The following is a 23,866-nucleotide window of genomic DNA, read 5'->3' as shown; positions in this document are numbered from 1 at the left end:
CTCATCAAAAAATACTTATCTTCGGCTCCCGTATTAAAAGCACCACGAGCAGGAGTACCATTCCGATTATACATTGCAGCTGAGGATAAGGTCATTGGGGTTGTTCTGACACAAGAAGCTGAGGGGAAGGAGCATGTGGTGACATATCTAAGCCGAAGGTTGGTGGATGCTGAAACAAGGTACACTTTTATTGAAAAGTTATGCTTATGCTTGTTTTTTGCATGCACCAAATGTAGATGTTATTTACTGTCTAGTCATTGCACTGTTTCTGGTCAAGCCGATGTGATCAAATACATGTTGCATAACCCAGTTATGAGTGGTAGGATTGGTAAGTGGGCTTATGCACTCATAGAATATGACTTGGCCTATGAACCATTGAAATCTATGAAAGGCCAAGTCGTAGCGGATTTCATTGTAGAACATCGGGTTAATGATATTCATGAACTAGACATGTCATACCTCACTATTACTCCTTGGACTTTATATTTTGATGGATCGGTTTGCAATGAAGGGCAAGGAATTGGCATTGTGCTTGTTTCACCAAGTAATGTCTCCTTTGACTTCTCTAGCCGATTGAAAACTTATTGCACTAATAATCAAGCTGAATATGAGGCCCTCCTATTCGGCTTAGAACTTTTAAATGGTATGGGAGTAAAACATATGAAGGTATTTGGTGATTCTCAGCTGGTTGTCCAACAAGTGTTAGAAGAATATCAATGTTTTGATGGTATTCTAAATAGTTACCTTGAGAAATGTTGGAGCATAATCCATTCTTTTGACGAATTCAATATTCGGCATATTTCTAGAGTTGAGAATCATAGAGCTAACGATTTGGCACAAGATGCATCAGGTTATCGGATAAAGAGAGGGAAATTTCACAAAACTGAAAATCTGGTAACCAGTGCAGAGCCAAATTCCCAGGTCGCGGACCGTCCGCGTGATGACGCCGGACCGTCCGGGGTTACCAGAAATGTTCTCTTAATCGATTCGGCTGACAATGAAGCCGATGCAAGTGATTGGAGGACACCTATACTTAATTATTTACGAAATCCCAATATCAGGACAGATAAGAACATTCGGCGAACAGCTTTCAAGTATGTTTTGATGAGTGATGAACTTTACCATCGAACGGTCAATGATATCCTGCTTAAGTGCTTGGGCCCAGATGATGCTATATTAGCCATGGCCGAAGTACATGAAGGAATTTGTGGTACTCATCAATCAGCTCCAATGATGAAGTGGTTGTTGCGAAGGTCTGGTTTTTATTGGCCTAGTATGATAGCTGATTGTTTCAAGTACTACAAGGGTTGCCAAGTGTGTCAAAAATTCGGCGACCTACAGTTGGTCCCTGCAGCCGAATTACGTCCTATCATCAAGCCTTGGCAGTTCAGAGGATGGGGATTAGACTTTATTGGAGAAATTCATCCTTCATCATCAAAGGGGCATCGGTTTGTGTTAGTTGCCACTGACTATTTCACCAAATGGACTGAAGCCGTTGCTCTAAAGAACATGACGCACAAGGAGGTAATTGAGTTCATAACTGAGCATATTATTCATAGATTCGGTATTCCCCAGACCTTGACTACAGATCAAGGTACTTCTTTTATGTCAAAGGAGGTACGCGAATTTGCTGAATTATACAGAATTAAGCTGCTTAATTCATCTCCATATTATGCTCAGGCCAATGGACATGCCGAGTCTAGTAATAGGACATTGATTAATTTGATAAAAAAGAAGATATCTGATAATCCTAAACATTGGCATAAGATTTTGTCTAAAGCTTTATGGGCTCATAGAATATCTAAACATAGGGCTACTAAAGTATCTCCTTTTGAGCTTGTCTATGGGCAGGAAGCAGTGTTGCCTGTGGAAATAAGTTTGAATGCAGTCAGGTTCGCCAGACAAAATGATCTAACTGCTACTGATTATTATAATTCAATGATGGATAATATTGATGAGGTGACCGATAAGAGGATGATAGCTTTGGGAGCAACAGAAAAGGACAAGATCATGGTAGCCAAGGCCTACAACAAGAAGGTCAAAGCAAAATCATTTCAAGTAGGGGACCTGGTGTGGAAGACCATTCTGCCTCTAAGGAATAAAGACCGGAAGTTCGGGAAATGGTCGCCAAGCTGGGAGGGTCCTTATAAAGTAAAACAGGTGATGTCTGGCAACGCCTATTTGCTACAAACATTACAAGGCAAAGATTTGCCTAAGGCTTTGAATGGGCGTTTCCTCAAGCAGTATCATCCCAGTATGTGACAAAATGCTTAAGAAAATCGATGTAATCACATCGTGTTAAGATGCTTTTGGTTCGCTCAGCTCGACCAAAAGGCAGGGGGGCATATGTTGGAGCCCATTTTGAGCAGGGCGGACGGTCCGGCCCTGAGGCCGGACTGTCCGTGGTCCGGATGGTCCGCGCCTGGGGGCCGGACGGTCCGCGCGTGCGCAGAGCAGTTTAGGGTTCCGAGTTTTGTGCTACGGTTGTTAGCTAGATTCGCGGGATTCACTCGGAAATTTGTTTGTAACGGGTCCAGCCCTCCTCATCTATAAATAGAGAGGTCTACGGCCGATTTGAAACAACGAATCGAACCTTCAATCAATACAATTTACATTTTATCCTAGGAGTAGTTCTAGTCTAGTTTAGGTTTAGCTATCCAATCCCCAAATTCTTCGTCTCTCTTCGGCTCTACGTCGATTAGAGGAGTCTAGGTCGACCGGCCCGAGCCTAGACACCACCTAGGATCTCTCCTCCCCGACGGGGTCCCTCCCGGGAGCGAGATCCAGGCGTCGCCGGTGACTTCTGCCGCCTCTGCGTACGCGCGGACCGTCCGACCCCCAGGGCGCGGACCGTCCGGCTGTCAGGCAGAGAAGCCCTAGCCGCGCACCAGGCCGCGGACCGTCCGGCCCCAGGCCGCGGACAGTCCGCCCCTGCGCATAGAGTACCACCGCGCCTCGCACCAGGCCGCGGACCGTCCAGCCCCGCGCGCGGACCGTCCGCCCCTGTGCAGAGGGCACCGCCACGGTTCTTGTTGAGTGTTTGACGCTCCGGAAAGGCGTCAACACCTGCTTCCCGCCCCGGATGATGCAACATGAAGCATAGATGATGTCAATCTTAGGAGAAGTAGCCTTACCGGCAATAACACGGTGATGAATGCAACCCTCGCTGAGCGGCATCTCCACGGCTCCGGCGAACAATCCACAACACTCTCAATGGTCTCCGCCCTCGATCTCCCCCACCCACCATCCTTGTGCACTACGCTTCCTCCCGGACCGATCACTGGGGGCTTGATGACTGCGGTGGAGTCCGACCACGGAGCGAAGCAGCCCAGCGACGGACTTGTGCTCTCCGACGAACAATTGTGTTGAACCCGAGAACTCCCATGCTCTACCAACCACATGCGTACACTCCATGGTTCTTGGAGAGGCCATTACCCATTCCCTGGGCACCGATTAATAGCGGAGATGAGCTATGGCGGTGACGGCTCCAAGTCCTCCCTGCTTTTCTCCGTACTTGGTAATCTCAATGGTTCCTATGTCGTAGAGGATCAAGCGGGTGCGGGCTTCAATATTTATACACCCTATACATTGTTCTAATTGATCCCTTTTCTGATCTATATAATGCTTAATAGATTGATTATCATTAGAATTACTTAAATTGTTATTTTAGAGTGAAGGTATGAAGGAGTCGTGCTTGATCTCCCCTTGCTTGATAATCTTCTAGTACCGATGCACCATGAAATGTGACAAGCACTTCTCCTTCGATTCTACATGCATCCGGGCATGTTTTTGCAGCGCCTCATCATCCATTGCTTCATGAGGTTTTCAAACTGTAGTTGCTCATCGCCCAACAGACTCTCTATAGTCGACATATGGATATTGTCGGAGGAGACATTGGTGTGACCTTTTGAACCGACCATCGTGGCCAATCTAATAGATCGATCTTTTTTGTCTCCAGCGAAGTCGCCGAAAAATATGTTGATACCTTTTTGGGCCAGACACTAAAAAATACTAAGACCTGCACACGGCATGTAGGACATTAAGGTCCTCTCTGCGGGAGGGTGGACCGTTTATGATAGGTAGTCAGACCATCCATGATTACGCAGAGAGCTCCACTTCTCTGCATGAGTGCGGATCGTCCGCGTGTAGGTGGTCGACCGTCCATGACGACGTAGAGAACTTCGAGAGAACCTTGATCTTGCCTCCCACCTAGGAGGGACCCCATCAAAGAGAAAAGATCTTGGGTTGCTTTAGCATAGGTATGCCATATCCAAAACGGCTCTAGACAACGTAGAGCCGGATAGAGGTGAAGATTGAGATTGAGGAACTATAACTAAAGCTAAACTACTCATAGATCTAATGCATAAGATAAAATTGGTTTTATAAGTCGATTGTTGCTTGATTCAATCGGTCGTACCCTTTCATATATACAGAGAGAAGTCTGGATATATTCTGAGGTGAAATCTAACAATTTTCTATAAGTAGTTAGGATAACCCCGCAAGGGATAAGGACTATAGCTTAAATTAATCGGTCCACAGACCGTCCAGGCTACTAAGCGAGGGCATTTGGGATGTGGATCGTCCGTGCCACATGGCTCTCGGACCGTGTGGCCGGCTAGATGCCACTTTTTATGCTCAACACACACATTACAGTATCTACGTTGCCTAGGTTGCGTTGTCTTTAACGATGCCACGTAGTACTCAAAATTTGTCCGAATACAATGATTAGAAGAATAGATGATATTGTGGTATATGATGTTCTTTTGTTGGCCAGAGCAATAGGGTAGAATTCTAGTTTCTATAGTGTGTTTGGTTGCGGTACAGACAAACAGTAACGTCCCCTAACATCCTTTCTCGTCCCTTCAATTTTAAGGAATAACTGAGGACAACATTGTGATAGTCTTGTCCCAACATTTCTCTTAACCAAACAACCTTATTTGAGGGATCGTCTTATTCCGTCATGTCCTGTCATTGCAACCAAACACACCTTAAAAGAATGATCTTAATTTAATTTCAAAGATTTGTCTTTTGAAGTCATCTTCAGGATCTTCTTGGTCGTATTACACTGGAGTGAGGTAGAAATCAAGAATTTCTCAGGAAACTATATTTTTCATGATAGTACATAATATCGATCAAGAAAAATCTTTCTGCCAATCTGACATTCCATATTGCATATAGTTTTAGATTTCGAATACATTTCAGCCTTATTTTGACTAGTAGACGGCCAATATATCCATTGGCCCCTCTCCAATGTGAACTGTATCAGAACAATTCTGGCTGATCACTTCAATACAACCCAGTAACAGAAAAAAGAAGAAGAAGGTCTTGCAGTACATGTATGTTTTTTCTCCCTTTTTTGACCCCTGGAAACATGACCGCAAAACATCTCAAGGGATACATCATACATGAGGGCTTATTCATGTCATCGATCGTCTTGGGCTCTTGGCGAGTTTCTTACAGTCTTCGTACAACAGAATTCTTGCAACGCGACACAATAGCAAACCTTATTCGTTGGCGAGGAATGTATCAATGCATCCTCACACACCCTTAACCTCTAGCGTAAGAGGCAGCAGGGAAAAACAAATGTGAAGGAAAAGATCATGCATGCATGGAAGCGTTACATGAACAATCTGATGAAGCCCTACTGAAACAGCAGGGCCAAAAAAAGATCCAAAAACCAGAGGGGGCTGACAGGGTAGATCGATCAATCACTCCAGCGGAGGAGCATGACAACGCAGCGGCGGACGATGTAGAGCTTGGCCCTCTTCTCCCTGAGAGACTTGTTCAGCTGCTTCATCTGGGTTCCAACCTTCATTGCAGCTGAGGATAGCTACAAAAAAATAAAATATATAGAAATGTTGGAGTGAGTTGGTGGTAATTAAGTGTTGTGGATGAAAGATGAAGAGAATTGAGGTCCTTATATAGAGGTGGAATACATATCGATCGCGTACCACAAGAGATCAGAGCATCATACCCCTCACATGCAACAAGTTTGGGGAACTCATCTTGCCGTTATTATTATATCCGGAAACTGCTTTGGGGATGGTAATCCATGGGCAGCTGTATATATGTAGATTATTATTGTTTAGTTCATCCGAGAGAGAAGTTCTGTGATCTCGATGACGTCGTGTGCTGAGACTGCATGTAACATTTCAATTTGCTGGATCATCTGGAGTAGGATAAACTTAATTAATAAACATGCATGAACATTTTCAGAGAATAATACATGCATGAACATTGAATTAAACGTACGTTGATGGAAATGCAAGCAATATCATTCTCCAGCATCATAAGCAAAGGGTGTGGATGGGTTCTCCCTTGCCATGCGAAACAGAGACTAGTCAAACACAAACCCTTACTCACTACGTAATAACAAAGAACATCTCTTTAGGGGTTGCATCTGGACAAATTTAAAAAGTGAATGAACATTCCTTTTCCAACTAACCTTGTTTTTTAAACATGGATAATAGCGTCGTTCAAACGATACGTGTCATTTTGGTAGGATTTCGAGGAGTGCAGAGATGATTAAGTTTTATTTGTTGCTTTCTGTGATTTCAGAAGTTAGCACACTCTGGAAGCAGCAGTAAGCACACCCAAAACTGGAACAAAGTTCAGTGCATGTACATTATGACAGAGTGCAACAACGATAATATATATTAGCGGTATATGAGAACGTATCGCATAGAATGGAAGCTGTTTTGTTTTTTTTTCTTCCAAAATACCTCATGTGTCCTATTGAGCACCAAAATAGACAGCCGGACGGTTCGCGGTGGCAGCACGGATGGTCCGCGCGTGAACAGAATCAGTTAGAGTTTCTGATTTCTTGCGGAATTTGTAGGTAAATTCCACGGTATTTGCTAGGGAACCGACTTGTAATGGGTCCAGACATTCTCCTTATATAGATGAAGGGATACGACTGTTGAACCTCCACGATCGATCCAATCAAATCTACCTATCGAATTTACCTTATTTGCATTGTTCTTTCCATTCATCAGGAGTAGGAGTAATCTAGCGTTAGTTTAGCCCTATTATTAGTTTTCCTCAACCTATTACTTCATCTCTAGCCAACTCTACGCCGCTTAGGGACGCACCGAGTGGCCTGCCGATCCAGGAGCACCTCCTAGAACTATCCTCCCCGACGGGTCCCTCCCAGAGGGCGAGTTCTAGGGTTCTTCGCGAAGAAGAAGACCCTCTACGCACACACAGACCATCCGGCACGCGAGCAAAGATCTACTCTTGACGCGGGGTCATGGACCGTCAGGTGGTTCTTTCTAGTATTTGGTACCAAATCAAATCCAACACACTTTTTGACAACTCCGGTCCACTACGGACACAAGGCTGTTTGGATCTACTAAAAATCGGCTGCTAGATGGCTGGTTCTAAAGATCACACCGATGTCGTTGTCACCAACATCATCAAGCCAACCCTATAGGCACATCCGGTTGATGATCGGTAGCCCTTTGATAACCTCGTGAGACGCAAGGTGGAAGATGTGCTGCGACAACTCATCGAATAACGCGAGATATCAAATAAAAAAGTACCTATCATACTTCACGGTGGATCGCCAACAGAAAATCATCCGTCAAGGGGAGATTGATATGGCATCTCTGCTACCTTCGCCTCAGGCTCCCACTGTAAGTATTCTAGACCAATCTTTTAAGGATTTCATAGAACAACGGGGGAATCAGTTAAAAGAATATATAGATGAATCTATTAAAGTACGGACACGTTCGTATGAAAAATCTACTGCCCCTAGTTTTCCCTCGCACGAACCTAATACGGAGCCACCCGCACCTAATACATCGGCTGCAAATGGGTCATCTGGTACCCAGTCATTGTATGATATGCCGATGAATACGTTCATAGCACCACCACAACCGCTACCGCCTGGCATGTGACCGGCTCTGGACACAGTTGGATCGTTCGACATGTTTTGCCAACTGTCTGACCCTACACAGGCGTACACGCAGACCACCTAGTTAGCGTCATATACAGTCGAACCATCCGGATATAATCTCAGACCGTTTGGCCCATTACTCTGGACCGTCTGGGTACACGTACGCAGAACACAAAGCTGTACAAAATGAACCATTTTTGCACACTTCACAGTAGCACTATGCCACCCCATCAGTAGTATATTATAACCATGCCACGCCACCTCATACACACAGGGTCGAATATTTTTCGGTCGTCTGAGAGCCCAAGATATATAGGGAAGGAGTAGCACTAATAGGACAACTAACATGCATTTTGAACATCCCTATGAGGAAAGCTGACAAAATAATGTCTGACAACCTGAGGTTTTCACCCCCAAACTCAATGGATGGTCACTAGACATGATGGAAAAAATTTACAGACGAGGTAGTTGGGTTGTTCAGGGACAAACTCAGTTTTAGTGTGTTAGGCACGGGGCAATCGTATTGGAAACCTTATAATCACTAATTTGATGTCGTGCCATATCCGCAAGGAACTAAGATACCGGATTTCTATAAATTTTTCGGTGAAGGCAAGAAAAGCACGCACGAGCATTCAAGCCAGTTCTTAGCACACCTAGGGGAATTGGCTTATAGGGAAGCATATCTCATCCAATTATTCTCTTTGTCCCTTACTGCTCTACATTCGCTGGGTACGCACCCCTGCCACCTAACTCTATTAACTTTGGGGGGTTAAAGTAGAAATTTCACAAACACTTTTTCTCAGGAGAGCATGAATTAGAATTAGTTGATTTAGCTTCAGTCTGACAAGGGCATGGAGAATTGGTTAATAAATATATCTGGAGGTTCCGAGACACTAGAAACCGAAGCTTCCAAATACATGTTCTGGACAAACAACTAGCATGGCTGGCTTTTAATGGGTTGAGACATTACCTAAAAGAAAAAAAATTAGATGGCACTCAGCTCTTTTTATTTGTACAACTGCACCAATGAGCTTTGGCTTGTGAAAGCCGAAGTAAAGAAACATCAAAATCGGCTGGCTATAATGTGCATCTAGTGGACTGTGATCCAAGTAGTTTAAATGATGAGCCCGTAGATGTAGATACTATTGAACTTGTTTGGCCAACAAAGGCCACACCTTCGGCATGCTCTTCTTTACAGCCGTTCCAAAAGAATGGGCATGAAGAAGTTAAATTTACTTTTAATATTGTTTCCTATTAATATGATAGAGCTGGCGGTTAAAAAGTCTTGGTTCGGCCGAACGTGCCCGATAAGGGACAAAGGCAAAAACATTATCGTTGGTAGTGCTCACACGTCAAAATATCGCAAAGAGTAATTACTCAGAAAGCTCCAAACAAAAGGACTAACAGTGCAGGAGGCTCCATGGGCAAGCGTGATCGGCTAACATATTAAAGCTCCATGTCCCGCACATCGCGGACGGTCTGGTGCCAGCACACGGACGGTCCAGAACACACACAAACAGTCCGGTCCATTTGGCCAGACGGTCTCGTAGCGACCAGAGAACACGGCGTCAACGCGCCTTTAGGCACCGACAACCAGAAATAGGTACGTCGAACAAAAATTCATCTAAATCATATGGTATGCTAGTTAAAGTCGTCCCTGCTTTTGAAAAGGTTGTCCCTTGTGGTCGGCCAACAAAATGACATCGGTTACCTGCAAAGGCAGCACAACCAAATAAAATGGAACAAAAGGCGACGCAACAAGTGTCGCCAACTCATTCAATGATGCCATGGTACTTTTCACCAGCCTATTCATCGTTGATATATTGTCCTGTTCAAACATGGAGTAGTGCAGCGATGAACCCGTATTACATGTATATTCCTTTTGCTTATTCAGGTTGTGAGGCACCACAATTTTGTGCCTATTGAAACAATGATCAAGCAGTCATGGCCGAGAAAGATACAATCCTAAACGACCTTTATGCATTAAAACTCTATTAAATGATTACTTTATTAGAGTCTAAAGTTGGTGATTTGCATCAGGCTTAATTCTTACTTCGAGAACAAAATGACTTGTGAGATCTATTGTTTCTTGAAGAGTGTTGATAGTACATATGCTTTTGGTTCGTCAACCTCCACCAAAAGACATGGGGCATGTGTTAAGCACCAAAATAGCCAGTCGGACGGTCCAGTCCTATAGGCTTAATAGTCCACGGTCCGGACGGTCCGCGGTGGCGGCGCGAACGTTCCGCATGTGAACATAATCAGTTAGGGTTCGTAATTTCTTACGGGATTTGTTATCAAATTCCACAAGAATTGTATGGGAACCGACTTGTAGCCCCCCACAAATCCAATCAAATCTATCTATCAAATTTAACTTAGTTGCATTGTTCTTTCCATTAATTAGGAGTAGGAGTAATCTAGACTAAGTTTAGCCCTAGTATTAGTCTTCCTCGACCTATTATTTCATCTCTAGATGATTCTACGCCGCATAGGGACTCCCCGGGTGGCCTATCAATCCTGGAGCAACCCCTACAACTCTCCTCCCCGACATGGTTCCTCTCGAGGGGGGCAAGTTCTAGGGTTATTCGCAAAGAAGAAGACCCTTTGCGCACACGTGGATTGTCCGACACGCGAGCAAAGGAGACTCGCTCCTGCCGTAGGGTTGTGGACTACCAGGTGGTTTTTTCTAGTGTTTGGTACCAAATTGGCTCCAACACGTCACAAATTAAAATTCACTTTAGAAAATTAATAGATTCATACAATACTTGATGTATATGTTTTATATGTGTCTAGATTCACCAATATTTATTTGAATATAGGCATAAAAAATCAAGAGCTAAAACAAATACTATTTTGGGACGGAGGAGAAGTAATATTGAGATATGTAGACATGTTACAATATGAATAAGATCATGCATTCGTGATGTTTCTTCTATGCAATCTTAGGATATGTTTTTTAAAAAAGTTCTATGTAGTGCTACATCACTAAAGATGGATGGTACCTACTAGTTTAGATCGGTACCGACCGAACCATCCAACACATCGATCTGTATCGACCAACATCAACTCCAACATGGTCGATATCGATCGGTCAGTAGACCCATTGATTGGCCGGTCGAATCGACCAGTGTTAAAATCGATATGGTAGGTATAGACCGTTCTATCGTCTACATCAGTGGTTAGTAGCCGCTATTGTCGGAACTAGCCTTATAGTTGTAATAACTATTATTGTTCCCTGGCTTGGTCAAAAGATCGAGTCTAATTATCTAACTCCCTCAGGATTTTCACGTGCCCTAATCGGTGGAGCAAACCGAACCCATGGTTGTGGCCCTCGGTCATAGGAATGCCATAGAGCTGGCATAGACATCAACGTATACACGTGCTTGAATCCCTAGGCACCATAGTCTTAAAGGTACTGATGCATCTTGTGTTTCTAGTGACCAGAAAAGCTACAACAATGGTGTCCATAGAGGCCGCCACCCCACGAGGCTAGGCATAGAGGAGCCCCCACCTTCACCGACTAAACATGGATAGGAGTACACTAGAGGAGGAGCCTAGGGAGGAGGTGCACGGTGGTAGACACGGTGATAATGACCAAGGCATGCATCTCACTTGGACAGGAAGGTATGTAAGAACACTCCCTCCTTTACCCTTAGAAGCGATCTAGAACTCCTACCATCATTGAGGTAATTCGGATTGGCAAATTAGGGACTTAGATAGATCCTAACGGTGTCAATTTCTATCAGTGGTATTAGAGCCAACCTAAGTTTCCCAAGTTCACCCTAATTTAATGAATTAGAGTCTAGAAAGAATCATGGGTCAACAAAGGGAAGGCTCATTATGCATCATAGCCCACAATTAAGAAGTAGAGAGGGATTAGAAGGGGGTCGAAGAAGAACGAAGAAAGGATATGGTGGTAGCCCTAACCCAAAACGACCAAAATCAATAGAAAAGGGGTTCAGGTTAGGTAACCCTAACTCACAAATCAAGAGGAAGAAATATGAAGAACATAGAGGATTAGGGTTAGAGATAAACTCTAAACTCACAATTTAAGTGCACTGTCACACCCGGTTTTTAAGGGAAAACCGAATGCGTAGCATATGTGTGCCAGGATCTATTTCCACACATATGTTGACGTCACAAGTGTAATATATCAAAAGAACAATGCATAAAAGCGTAAATAAAGATTATATTAACATATTACACTTCGAACAGACATAATGTCTTAACCTTTATTCATCAAAGTACATCGAAACATGGACATCCTTCCACATGAAGATGACCGGGGGTATCAATAGACTAGCATCCATCAAGTTCACCATCATAATCTTCATCTACAAACTTCTAATCAAAATTAAGCAAGGGTGAGCTCACATATGGTCGGGGCTCAGCAAGTGGGGTGAAAATGCAAGGTTAACAAGGTAAGGCTAAAGTTTAATGCGGTTAGCATTTTAATTGGTCAACATTTAATTATCAACACTTGATTACTAAGGTATAAGTATATACCAAACCCATATTAAGCATAAGCAATATTCATCAGCATATGTATATCATCAGCATAAATATATCACCAGCATAAGCTCAGAACCACTTGAACCAAAAAGGTCCACGATTTATTTCCTCTTCAAGTTCAATTATCATGTGAGGGTCTAGGTTGCTCATAACCGTGAGCACGACTGGTATATCAGTTTTACACTCTGCAGAGGTGGCACAACTTTACCCATGAGTCATGATTCCCTTTTAGCCCGGGTTTGCAAGTCCCGTATTCACTTCCGAGGTGACTGGCTAGGGTATCACTACGAGGCTTTTCCCTAGAGTCCTCACTATGCAGATATTGGAAATGGTCAAACTGCATAAATCACATCTGACGTAACCCAAACTTATAGTCCAGTTTGTAGGATAAAGCTTGGGAACTATGCCCATATCCAATCTACATGAGATGGAAATATAAGTGCATGGCATATGCCCCGTTCTGATCGACCAAGACTAGCACCCAACATAAGACTTCACTAGTTATTTAACCAAGGGCGTCCCATACCACCCTCATGGTAGCACTGTTTTCCTGGGTGGTCACTCCATGTTCCAATTAAATCATATGATCTTCTTTAGTCAACGGATTAACAACAGTAATGTAAACTTACTATTTGGAACATTAATATCATAAGCAGGAGTACCAGCATAAAGTTAGAATTGTAGCAATAGCATAACTACTTGATTAGGTCATAATTCTGGGTTAAACAAGGAGTAAGGTTGGAAAGGTTAGGTGTATCTGAATAGGTAACCCGTCAAATTATGCACATATCAAAAGTAAACTTTATTATATGTATTGTTTGGGATCAAACAGAGTATGTAGAGGGAGAAGTCCACTTGCCTTGCTTAAAGAAATCTTGAGCTTCTTCAAAATTGAATCTTGATTCTCAAATATGGGATCAATGACTGAACATCACATAAACAAACAAGAAGAAACAAACACCACTCAATAACATACAACATTCACCTTAGACAAAATTAAAAGAAAGCATAACGAAAAGAGCATTTGCTTTTCAAAACATCACAAGCAATGGTTATAACAAGAAGGCGCTCTTTTGAAAAAGGTTTGGTTCATTATTTATAAAACAAGACCTAAGCTTGAATATATCTTAATTATAAATATACAGATATTAGGTTTAGCAATTTAGTCTTTTATAAAAGTCATATGCGGTATGTCAAAGGTTAAGGGTTCATAAGGTTATAAACACTTTATAAAACATTAATTTTATGAAAAGCTAATAAATAGCTTAAACAAATTTTATGTGAAAGGATCATAATCATATTGTTAAACACCTATTATTTATGAAGAGCTATGATATATGCTTTAAGTGAGCTTTTATGCAAAAGTTAATGAACAAATGACTATGTTTTATTTTTATTAGAATGTACATGGCCTACATTATTTATTAAGAAAGCTATATACAAAACAATAGGTAAACTAACATTTTAATTATTATAAAACAACACGAACACTAATTTTATTATTTTATTCTTTAGAAAAACTGCGTAATGTACATAAATAATATGGACTCAATTTAAATGACGTATTAATCATGCCTAGAAAACTAATTAAGTCATTTTAAATTAGAAACAGATGATCTAATTTATTATTGAGAAAACTATATTCGACATTATATAGACTGTCATTTTAGTTTATACTAGTCGGTTGCCCATGCGTTGCGACGGCTTACAACAATACCCATATAAACTATCCACCAAAAAAAATTAAGATTTTTTATTGATTGTCTCCGCTCTCCGTATAATATTTTTTGATTTCGCTAACTGATGTTATTGTTTAGTTCACCCAATATGTCTTGTATAACACGCCCAATGAATTGAGCGATTAGAAGAGAGTTCACAACGATTGACTGAACGAACAAAGATTATAAAATGACATAATTCCACCATACAGAGACCAAATAAGAGAAAGATTGCGAGCTCAAGTTTCTAAAATAAGTCACATGAACTCAAACTTATAAAAAAGATAGATCAAAATATGGAGTGATTGCTAAAGTCAGACATCAATAAAAATTGGATGTGCTCAATATAAATTATGCTACTTCGTAACAATTACTAACGTTTAAAACCAATAAATAACCTTTCATTTTACTGTTAGTGTGACAAATCATTGTTGATTCATCCAATTCAGCAACCTAAAACACCATTGAATCCATTGCGCCAATGTTGTCTCAGAAACGACCTAATGCTTGTAAGAGCCAAGAACGTCGTGTCATGCTTGGGTTGTAGCCTCAGTCCGTAGTGCTGGCTCGACCCGACATGATTATATATTTTTTATTTTACAAAAAAAGTATATGCATATATACAATTTATATTCAATATTTAAAACATCTGAGCATGATGTTCTATTGGTTAGACATCTTCATCCAGTGTCTTCCACCCTTCTTTCATCAGGGCATGAGTTCAAACCCCACCTCCTTCACCGTTTTTTAACATTTTACGCTGATTTAATCAAATGGGTCGACATGCTAACGGGCTGGCCCGACATAGTCAACAGGTCGACATAACTTGCCTGGACCAGAGTTGTGGCCCATGGGGTTAATTTAAAATAGCTGTAAGAGGTTATTTGTAAAAAATAACGCGGGATGACCGTTAAAACTGGTGCTCCCTTCTTTCATCAGGGCATGAGTTCAAACCCCACCTCCTTCACCGTTTTTTAACATTTTACGCTGATTTAATCAAATGGGTCGACATGCTAACGGGCTGGCCCGACATAGTCAACAGGTCGACATAACTTGCCTGGACCAGAGTTGTGGCCCATGGGGTTAATTTAAAATAGCTGTAAGAGGTTATTTGTAAAAAATAACGCGGGACGACCGTTAAAACTGGTGCTTTAAGTATAGTATAGAAAAGCAAGAACACTAATTAATCCATTTTAACACTTATTTTAGAAAAAGCTCTATATTAATTTTAAACATTGTGAGAATATATCATCATTTATAAGAACTTGAATATAAGGGTAAATTAAGTTTTATGGGAAATATATTAGACATATATTTATCTTTTATTTTTATTAAGAAACAAATGGTCTACAGTTTCTTTTATATTTCTATTTAAGAAGGCGATAGTTAAACATTTGTAATAAACATTGTTCTATAATAAACATTGTTAAATTATGAAAACAAGATATCTATTGAAGTGATCATTTTAATATTACTTGTATACAACCATATTTCAAATTGAACTATGAAGTTTGAATGTTTTAATGCACGGTTTGAATTTAAAAAAGAAAATTGAGTTTCCTTATAAATAATAAAATAAATAAATTCGTTGTTAGAAAAAATATGATTCCAAATTTTATTAGGTTCCTCTAGAGGTTGTCTATCTGTGATAATTATTTTAGATGTATGTTCTGTTAATAAATTTATTTTTGTGAATTAAAAGGTTAAGTTGTTGAATTCTTAGAAAATAGGAAAAATAGCACAGCCTCGAGCATTAATGTGAAACTTTTTGTGAACATGGCATGTGTTATTGACCACCTCTGGAATTAATATGAATCATTATGTAGGAAAATTTTGAATTGTAAATTAAAAACAGAAAAGGTTGATTTCTTTAGCAAACCATGGAAAAAGATTTATAAAGAGAATGTCTGTGTGAATTTTTGTGACATGTTGTTAGGCCAATTAAAGTACATGAAAAATATGGTAATGGTTGTTTGGATAATTTAGTGATGCAAAGTAGTTTAAATTACTTTCTATACCATTTCTTGTTATTTTTGTGCAGTAAAAAAGAATGGTCCAAAACAATTGAGATTTCTGTGGTAGAGTATGGTAGAGGAATACTAATTGCTATAATTTTGTAGTATATTTGGATGTAGTCGAGTACTATTCAAAACATAAGTCCAATTAAATGGAATATAAAGGTTTGAATAGTTATAAGATCTAGCCTGGAATGAATTAGTAAATAATTACAGTTATGATACATAGGGTATGAGCAAAAATCCTTCTCACTAAGAGATAACTAACTTTAAAAAAAGGCTAAATGAAGAATATTGCTTGAGTGTGTCTACACGTGTATGTGTAAGGTAATTAGAAATACCTTGTAGTGTAAATTGTGTTAAGTGTGTGGATTCTTTAGCTGTTAGTCAGGACTAATCAAGAAAAGACAAACTACATGTTCTTGGACGATGTAGACTATCTTGTAGAAACCTCTGCATAGTAAATCTAATCAGAATATGCACACTACATGGACCCATAAGCATCATACATCTCTTGCATGGAGCATCATGTATCCTCATACTGCATACATACATCATACAGGATCGCAGGAGGAAGTGCCAGTGGGAATTATCGAGGAGCTGCCAGGAATTCTCGTGGAAGAGGGTGAACCAGAAGCTGAAGCTCAAGAGTGTCCTGATCACCGCCCCAGTTCCTTCGAGAAAGGTGAGCCCCGACATCTAACTTCCTATATTTGCAATACTTTAATTTATTCACTATCTACCTATAATGTTGCATTAGGTATAGAAGTTGATTGGAACCAATTGTTGCATATACCCTTGATTACTTTGTTTACCCTATCCTTGCCACCTATTTAAAGTAAGTACACTTAAAATGCTTAGGCCCGCTTAGACGGTAGAAGACGGGTGATTTCCTGTCACCTACAAGATATAGGAGGTTACTTATGCTTGATTTGGGATAAGGTCATCAGGCAATATCCATGATGGAAATAAAGATTTAAAATTGAGACCACACGGACTCTTATGGGCATCATGTAGGACGTAGTGATCCCTCCTGTGTCGATTAAGGACCGTACTATTGTGGTCACTCGAGTCATGTTGAATTTATGCTTATACACTTAGCTGGCTGGATAATTCGTTCCGACCATGAAGCTAGAACACCATTCTAGCCAGATACGACCTCGCGGTGCACTTACTAGTGTGGTTGAGGAGTGACGGGGACACGATGAGATGACCCATGGAGGATGGTACGCCCTAACCCTCTGGTAGTCGGGCGGTTCCCGTGTATGGTGGCCCCTGTGGAATCCGAGATGTGCAGCAAGGCTGCTACTGGAATGAGTGTAGTGGTGATTGTATCTCACGAAGTACTGTGGGTACAATTTGTGTTAGGATTACCCACCAGCTGGTTAGTAACCGATTCAAATCATCATCGCTCTTGGATAGTGAGCACTTGACTTCAGTTATCTCATCATAGTAAGAACTACACTTTCTATGAGTTTGATGATAGGGATAAGAAGTGACGATACTCTCGACTATGATCAAAGGATGGGATAAATCATGATGTGATCATTATAAACAGTCTTCCTTAACTTGATTCAGGCATGTGTGCCATCTAAGTTGTAATAGCTCTATGCACTCCAACTTATTTTAAAGTCTATGGAATGTTGTAACACTTGATGCAGCGAATGTCAGTTCATTACGATCTTGCTTGCGAAGGAAAAGTTTGAGATCCTTCGCGATTTTATTAGACCCCTGGGTTTATATGGGCTCAAGTGTGAGGAAATCAGTGCGGGGCAGATGGTTTTCATACTTGATCTATTATAAATCTGGTCGAGTCGCCGCAATGGTCCTAATGTATTTTCATACAAAGATGTATAGGCTTAGGTGCATATAAATAGGTGAATATTGCCCATGCATATGGGATCACTAAACAATTCACATGCTCTCCTCACCTTCGAAGGGTTCAACCTTCAAAGCTATATTTCTACGTCCACCTTTGGGTAGCCGATATTTGTCCTGAAGGTATGATAGTCGCCTAGAGGGGGGGTGAATAGGGCGAAACTGAAATTTACAAATATAAACACAACTACAAGCCGGGGTTAGCGTTAGTAATAAAGAAACGAGTCCGCGAGAGAGGACGGAAAACAAATCCCAAGCGAATAAGCAAGTGAGACACGGAGATTTGTTTTACCGAGGTTCGGTTCTTGCAAACCTACTCCCCGTTGAGGAGGCCACAAAGGCCGGGTCTCTTTCAACCCTTCCCTCTCTCAAACGATCCCTCGGACCGAGTGAGCTTTCTCTTCTCAATTACTTGGAACACAAAGTTCCCACAAGGACCACCACAAGTTTGGTGTCTCTTGCCTCAATTACAAGTGAGTTTGATTGCGATGAAAGAATCAAGAAAGCACGATTGAAAAAAGGCCAAGCGACAAGAGCGACAAATAACACACGGATCACTTTCTCTCTCAAGCCACTAATCACTAATGATCTCTTTTCTCAATTGTGAAACTTGGAGAGATGGAGGCTTTGGATGTGTCTTGGAATGGATTGCTAGCTCTTGTATTGAATGTTGAAGGTTGGAATGCTTGGATGAAGTGAATGGAGGTGGTTGGGGTTGTATTTATAGCCACCAACCACTTCCTAGCCGTTGGGCCATTCTGCTGAGCGCGGACGGTCCGCCCTCCTGGTGCGGACGGTCCGCCCCTGTAGATCAACGACTGAAAATGCAACGGTCAGCAGTAACGGCTATATCAACGGCTATATTGCATTTAATGCGACGTCAGATGTCAGACAGAGCCAGTCGCGGACGGTCCGGTCGTGCACCCCGGACGGTCCGCGAGGCCCCCTATAATTCATTTCTCCGAACCCGTCACCTTCGGGTTTTTCGGTTTCTTACCGACCGGACGGTCCGCGCCTGAGGCCGGACGGTCCGCGTGAGGGCTCGGACGGTCTTCGCTTTTCCTCCGGACAGTCTGTAGTGGAAACTTGTGTTCTTGCATTGGTTCTGTCCGAGGGGTATCCCGATGTCGCGGACGGTCCGCCGCAAGAGCCCGGACGGTCCGCGCTTGGCCTGTTTTTCCAAAAAGCTTCTCCTGTCCGGAATAATCTACGGTATTCCGGACAGTCGAATTAGTATAGTTGTAGATGAACCTTTGGCACCTGTAGAACGTATAATCTAGAGCAAACTAGTTAGTTTATCAATTTGTGTTGGGCAATTCAACCACCAAAATAATTTAGGAACTAGGTGTAAGCCTAATTCCCTTTCAATCTCCCCCTTTTTGGTGATTGATGCCAACACAAACCAAAGCAAATATAGAAGTGCATAATTGAACTAGTTTGCATAATGTAAGTGCAAAGGTTGCTTGGAATTGAGCCAATATAAATACTTACTAGATATGCATGAATTGTTTCTTTCTAATTTAACATTTTGGACCACGCTTGCACCACATGTTTTGTTTTTGCAAATTCTTTTGTAAATCCATTTCAAAGTTCTTTTGCAAATAGTCAAAGGCAAATGAATAAGATTTTGAGAAGCATTTTCAATATTTGAAATTTTCTCCCCCTGTTTCAAATGCTTTTCCTTTGACTAAACAAAACTCCCCCTAAATAAGATCCTCCTCTTAGTGTTCAAGAGGGTTTTGATATATCATTTTTGAAATACTACTTTCTCCCCTTTTTGAACACAATAGGATACCAAAAATATTCAACACTAAGTTTTGAAATTGGTGGTGGTGCGGTCCTTTTGCTTTGGGCTCTTACTCTCTCCCCCTTTGGCATGAATCGCCAAAAACGGAATCATTAGAGCCCTCCTGGTAGTGTCTTCCCCTTTGGTCATAAACAAATGAGTTAAGATTATACCAAAGACGAAGTCCTTTTGCTTTCTCCCCCAAGGATGGAGAGTGGTAAGTAGCGACGGCGAAGGTTGAGTTACGGAGTGGAAGCCTTTTTGTCTTCGCCGAAGACTCCAATTTCCTTTCAATATACCTATGACTTGGTTTGAAACAGACTTGAAAACACATTAGTCATAGCATAGGAAAGAGACATGATTAAAGGTATATAAAAGAGCAATGTGTGCAATCTAGCAAAAGAAATTGCGCGAATCAAGAATATTGAGCTCATGCCTAAGTTTGTTAAAAGATTGTTCATCAAGAGGCTTGGTAAAGATATCGGCTAATTGATCTTTAGTATTAATGTATGAAATCTCGATATCTCCCTTTTGTTGGTGATCCCTCAAAAAGTGATACCGAATGGCTATGTGCTTAGTGCGGCTATGCTCGACGGGATTGTCGGCCATTTTGATTGCACTCTCATTGTCACATAGCAAAGGGACTTTGGTTAATTTGTAACCGTAGTCCCGCAGGGTTTGCCTCATCCAAAGCAATTGCGCGCAACAATGGCCTGCGGCAATGTACTCGGCTTCGGCGGTGGAAAGAGCGACCGAATTTTGCTTCTTTGAAGCCCAAGACACCAAGGATCTTCCCAAGAACTGGCAAGTCCCCGATGTGCTCTTCCTATTGATTTTGCACCCCGCCCAATCGGCATCCGAATAACCAATCAAATCAAAAGTGGATCCCCGAGGGTACCAAAGCCCAAACTTAGGAGTATAAGCCAAATATCTCAAGATTCGTTTTACGGCCGTAAGGTGAGCTTCCTTAGGGTCGGCTTGGAATCTTGCACACATGCATACAGAAAGCATAATATCCGGTCGAGATGCACATAAGTAGAGTAAAGAACCTATCATCGACCGGTATACCTTTTGATCTACGGACTTACCTCCCGTGTCGAGGTCGAGATGCCCATTGGTTCCCATGGGTGACTTGATGGGTTTGGCATCCTTCATCCCAAACTTGGTTAGAATGTCTTGAGTGTACTTTGTTTGGCTGATGAAGGTGCCCTCTTGGAGTTGCTTTACTTGGAATCCTAAGAAATACTTCAACTCCCCTATCATAGACATCTCGAATTTCTGTGTCATGATCCTACTAAACTCTTCACATGTAGACTCGTTAGTAGACCCAAATATAATATCATCAACATAAATTTGGCATACAAACAAGTCATTTTCAAGAGTTTTAGTAAAGAGTGTAGGATCGGCTTTACCGACTTTGAAGCCATTAGAAATAAGGAAATCTCTTAGGCATTCATACCATGCTCTTGGGGCTTGCTTGAGCCCATAAAGCGCCTTAGAGAGCCTATAGACATGGTTAGGGTACTCACTGTCTTCAAAGCCGGGAGGTTGCTCAACATAGACCTCTTCCTTGATTGGTCCATTGAGGAAGGCACTTTTCACGTCCATTTGATAGAGCTTAAAGCCATGGTAAGTAGCATAGGCCAATAATATGCGAATTGACTCAAGCCTAGCTACGGGTGCATAGGTTTCACCGAAATCCAAACCTTCGACTTGTGAATACCCTTTGGCCACGAGTCGAGCTTTGTTCCTTGTCACCACACCATGCTCATCTTGCTTGTTGCGGAAGACCCATTTGGTTCCTACAACATTTTGGTTAGGACGTGGAACTAAATGCCATACCTCGTTCCTCGTGAAATTGTTGATCTCCTCTTGCATTGCCACCACCCAATCCGAATCTTGAAGTGCTTCCTCTATCCTGTGTGGCTCAATAGAGGAAACAAAAGAGTAATGTTCACAAAAATGTGCAACACGAGATCGAGTGGTTACCCCCTTATGAATGTCGCCGAGGATGGTGTCAACGGGGTGATCTCGTTGGATTGCTTGGTGGACTCTTGGGTGTGGCGGCCTTTGTTCTTCATCCTCATTATCTTCCTTATTTGCATCTCCCCCTTGATCATTGCCATCATCTTGAGGTGGCTCATTTGATTGATCTTCTTCTTCATCAACTTGAGCTTCATCCTCATTTTGAGTTGGTGGAGATGCTTGCATGGAGGAGGATGGTTGATCTTGTGCAATTGGAGGCTCTTCGGATTCCTTAGGACACACATCCCCAATGGACATGTTCCTTAGCGCTATGCATGGAGCCTGTTCTTCACCTATCTCATCAAGATCAACTTGCTCTACTTGAGAGCCGTTAGTTTCGTCAAACACAACGTCACAAGAAACTTCAACAAGTCCTGAGGACTTGTTAAAGACTCTATATGCCCTTGTGTTTGAGTCATAACCAAGTAAAAAGCCTTCTACAGTCTTAGGAGCAAATTTAGATTTTCTACCTCTTTTAACAAGTATAAAGCATTTGCTACCAAAGACTCTAAAATATGAAATGTTGGGCTTTTTATCGGTTAGGAGTTCATATGATGTCTTCTTGAGGATTCGGTGAAGATATAATCGGTTGATGGCGTAGCAAGCGGTGTTGACCGCCTCCGCCCAAAACCGATCCGAAGTCTTGTATTCATCAAGCATGGTTCTCGCCATGTCCAAAAGAGTTCTATTCTTCCTCTCCACTACACCATTTTGTTGAGGTGTGTAGGGAGAAGAGAACTCATGCTTGATGCCCTCCTCCTCAAGAAAGCCTTCAATTTGAGAGTTCTTGAACTCCGTCCCGTTGTCGCTTCTTATTTTCTTGATCCTTAAGCCGAACTCATTTTGAGCCCGTCTCAGGAATCCCTTTAAGGTCTCTTGGGTTTGAGATTTTTCCTGTAAAAAGAATACCCAAGTGAAGCGAGAATAATCATCCACAATAACAAGACAGTACTTACTCCCGCCGATGCTTATGTAAGCGATCGGGCCGAATAGATCCATGTGCAGGAGCTCTAGTGGCCTGTCGGTCGTCATTATGTTCTTATGCGGATGATGAGAGCCAACTTGCTTTCCTGCTTGGCATGCGCTACAAATCCTGTCTTTCTCAAAATGAACATTGGTTAGTCCTAAAATGTGCTCTCCCTTTAGAAGCTTATGAAGATTCTTCATTCCAACATGGGCTAGTCGGCGGTGCCAGAGCCAACCCATGTTAGTCTTAGCAATTAAGCAAGTGTCGAGTTCAGCTCTATCAAAATCTACCAAGTATAGCTGACCCTCTAACACTCCCTTAAATGCTATTGAATCATCACTTCTTCTAAAGACAGTGACACCTATATCAGTGAATAGACAGTTGTAGCCCATTTGACATAATTGAGAAACAGAAAGCAAGTTGTAATCTAAAGAATCAACAAGAAAAACATTTGAAATAGAATGGTCAGGAGATATAGTAATTTTACCCAAACCTTTGACCAAACCTTGATTTCCATCCCCGAATGTGATCGCTCTTTGGGGATCTTGGTTTTTCTCATATGAGGAGAACATCTTCTTTTCCCCTGTCATGTGGTTTGTGCACCCGCTGTCGAGTATCCAACTTGAGCCCCCGGATGCATAAACCTACAAAACAATTTTAGTTCTTGACTTTAGGTACCCAAACGGTTTTGGGTCCTTTGGCATTAGACACAAGAACTTTGGGTACCCAAACACAAGTCTTGGAACCCTTGTGTTTGCCCCCAACAAACTTGGCAACTACTTTGCCGGATTTGTTAGTAAGCACATAAGAAGCATCAAAAGTTTTAAATGAAATGGCATGATCATTTGATGCATTAGGAGTTTTCTTTCTAGGCAACTTGGCACGGGTTGGTTGCCTAGAGCTAGATGTCTCACCCTTATACATAAAAGCATGATTAGGGCCAGAGTGAGACTTCCTAGAATGAATTTTCCTAATTTTGTCCTCGGGATAACCGGCAGGGTATAAAATGTAACCCTCGTTATCCTGAGGCATGGGAGCCTTGCCCTTAACAAAATTTGACAATCTTTT

The 23,866-nt window shown here is 41.7% G+C and overlaps 1 protein-coding gene across 1 annotated transcript; it reads right to left on the bottom strand.

Annotated features, from left to right (window-relative positions):
- Window positions 1–5,607: 5,607 nt before the first annotated feature.
- Window positions 5,608–5,877, bottom strand: LOC118476125 (uncharacterized). Its single transcript, XM_035964250.1, has one exon. The coding sequence runs from the start codon at window positions 5,813–5,815 to the stop codon at window positions 5,705–5,707; it is 111 nt and encodes a 36-aa protein (XP_035820143.1). The 5' UTR covers window positions 5,816–5,877; the 3' UTR covers window positions 5,608–5,704.
- Window positions 5,878–23,866: the final 17,989 nt, after the last annotated feature.

This window comes from Zea mays, chromosome 1 (assembly GCF_902167145.1).
Source record: "Zea mays cultivar B73 chromosome 1, Zm-B73-REFERENCE-NAM-5.0, whole genome shotgun sequence".
In the NCBI taxonomy this organism is placed as follows: Eukaryota; Viridiplantae; Streptophyta; class Magnoliopsida; order Poales; family Poaceae; genus Zea; species Zea mays.
This window is presented reverse-complemented; position numbering and strand designations above follow the sequence as displayed.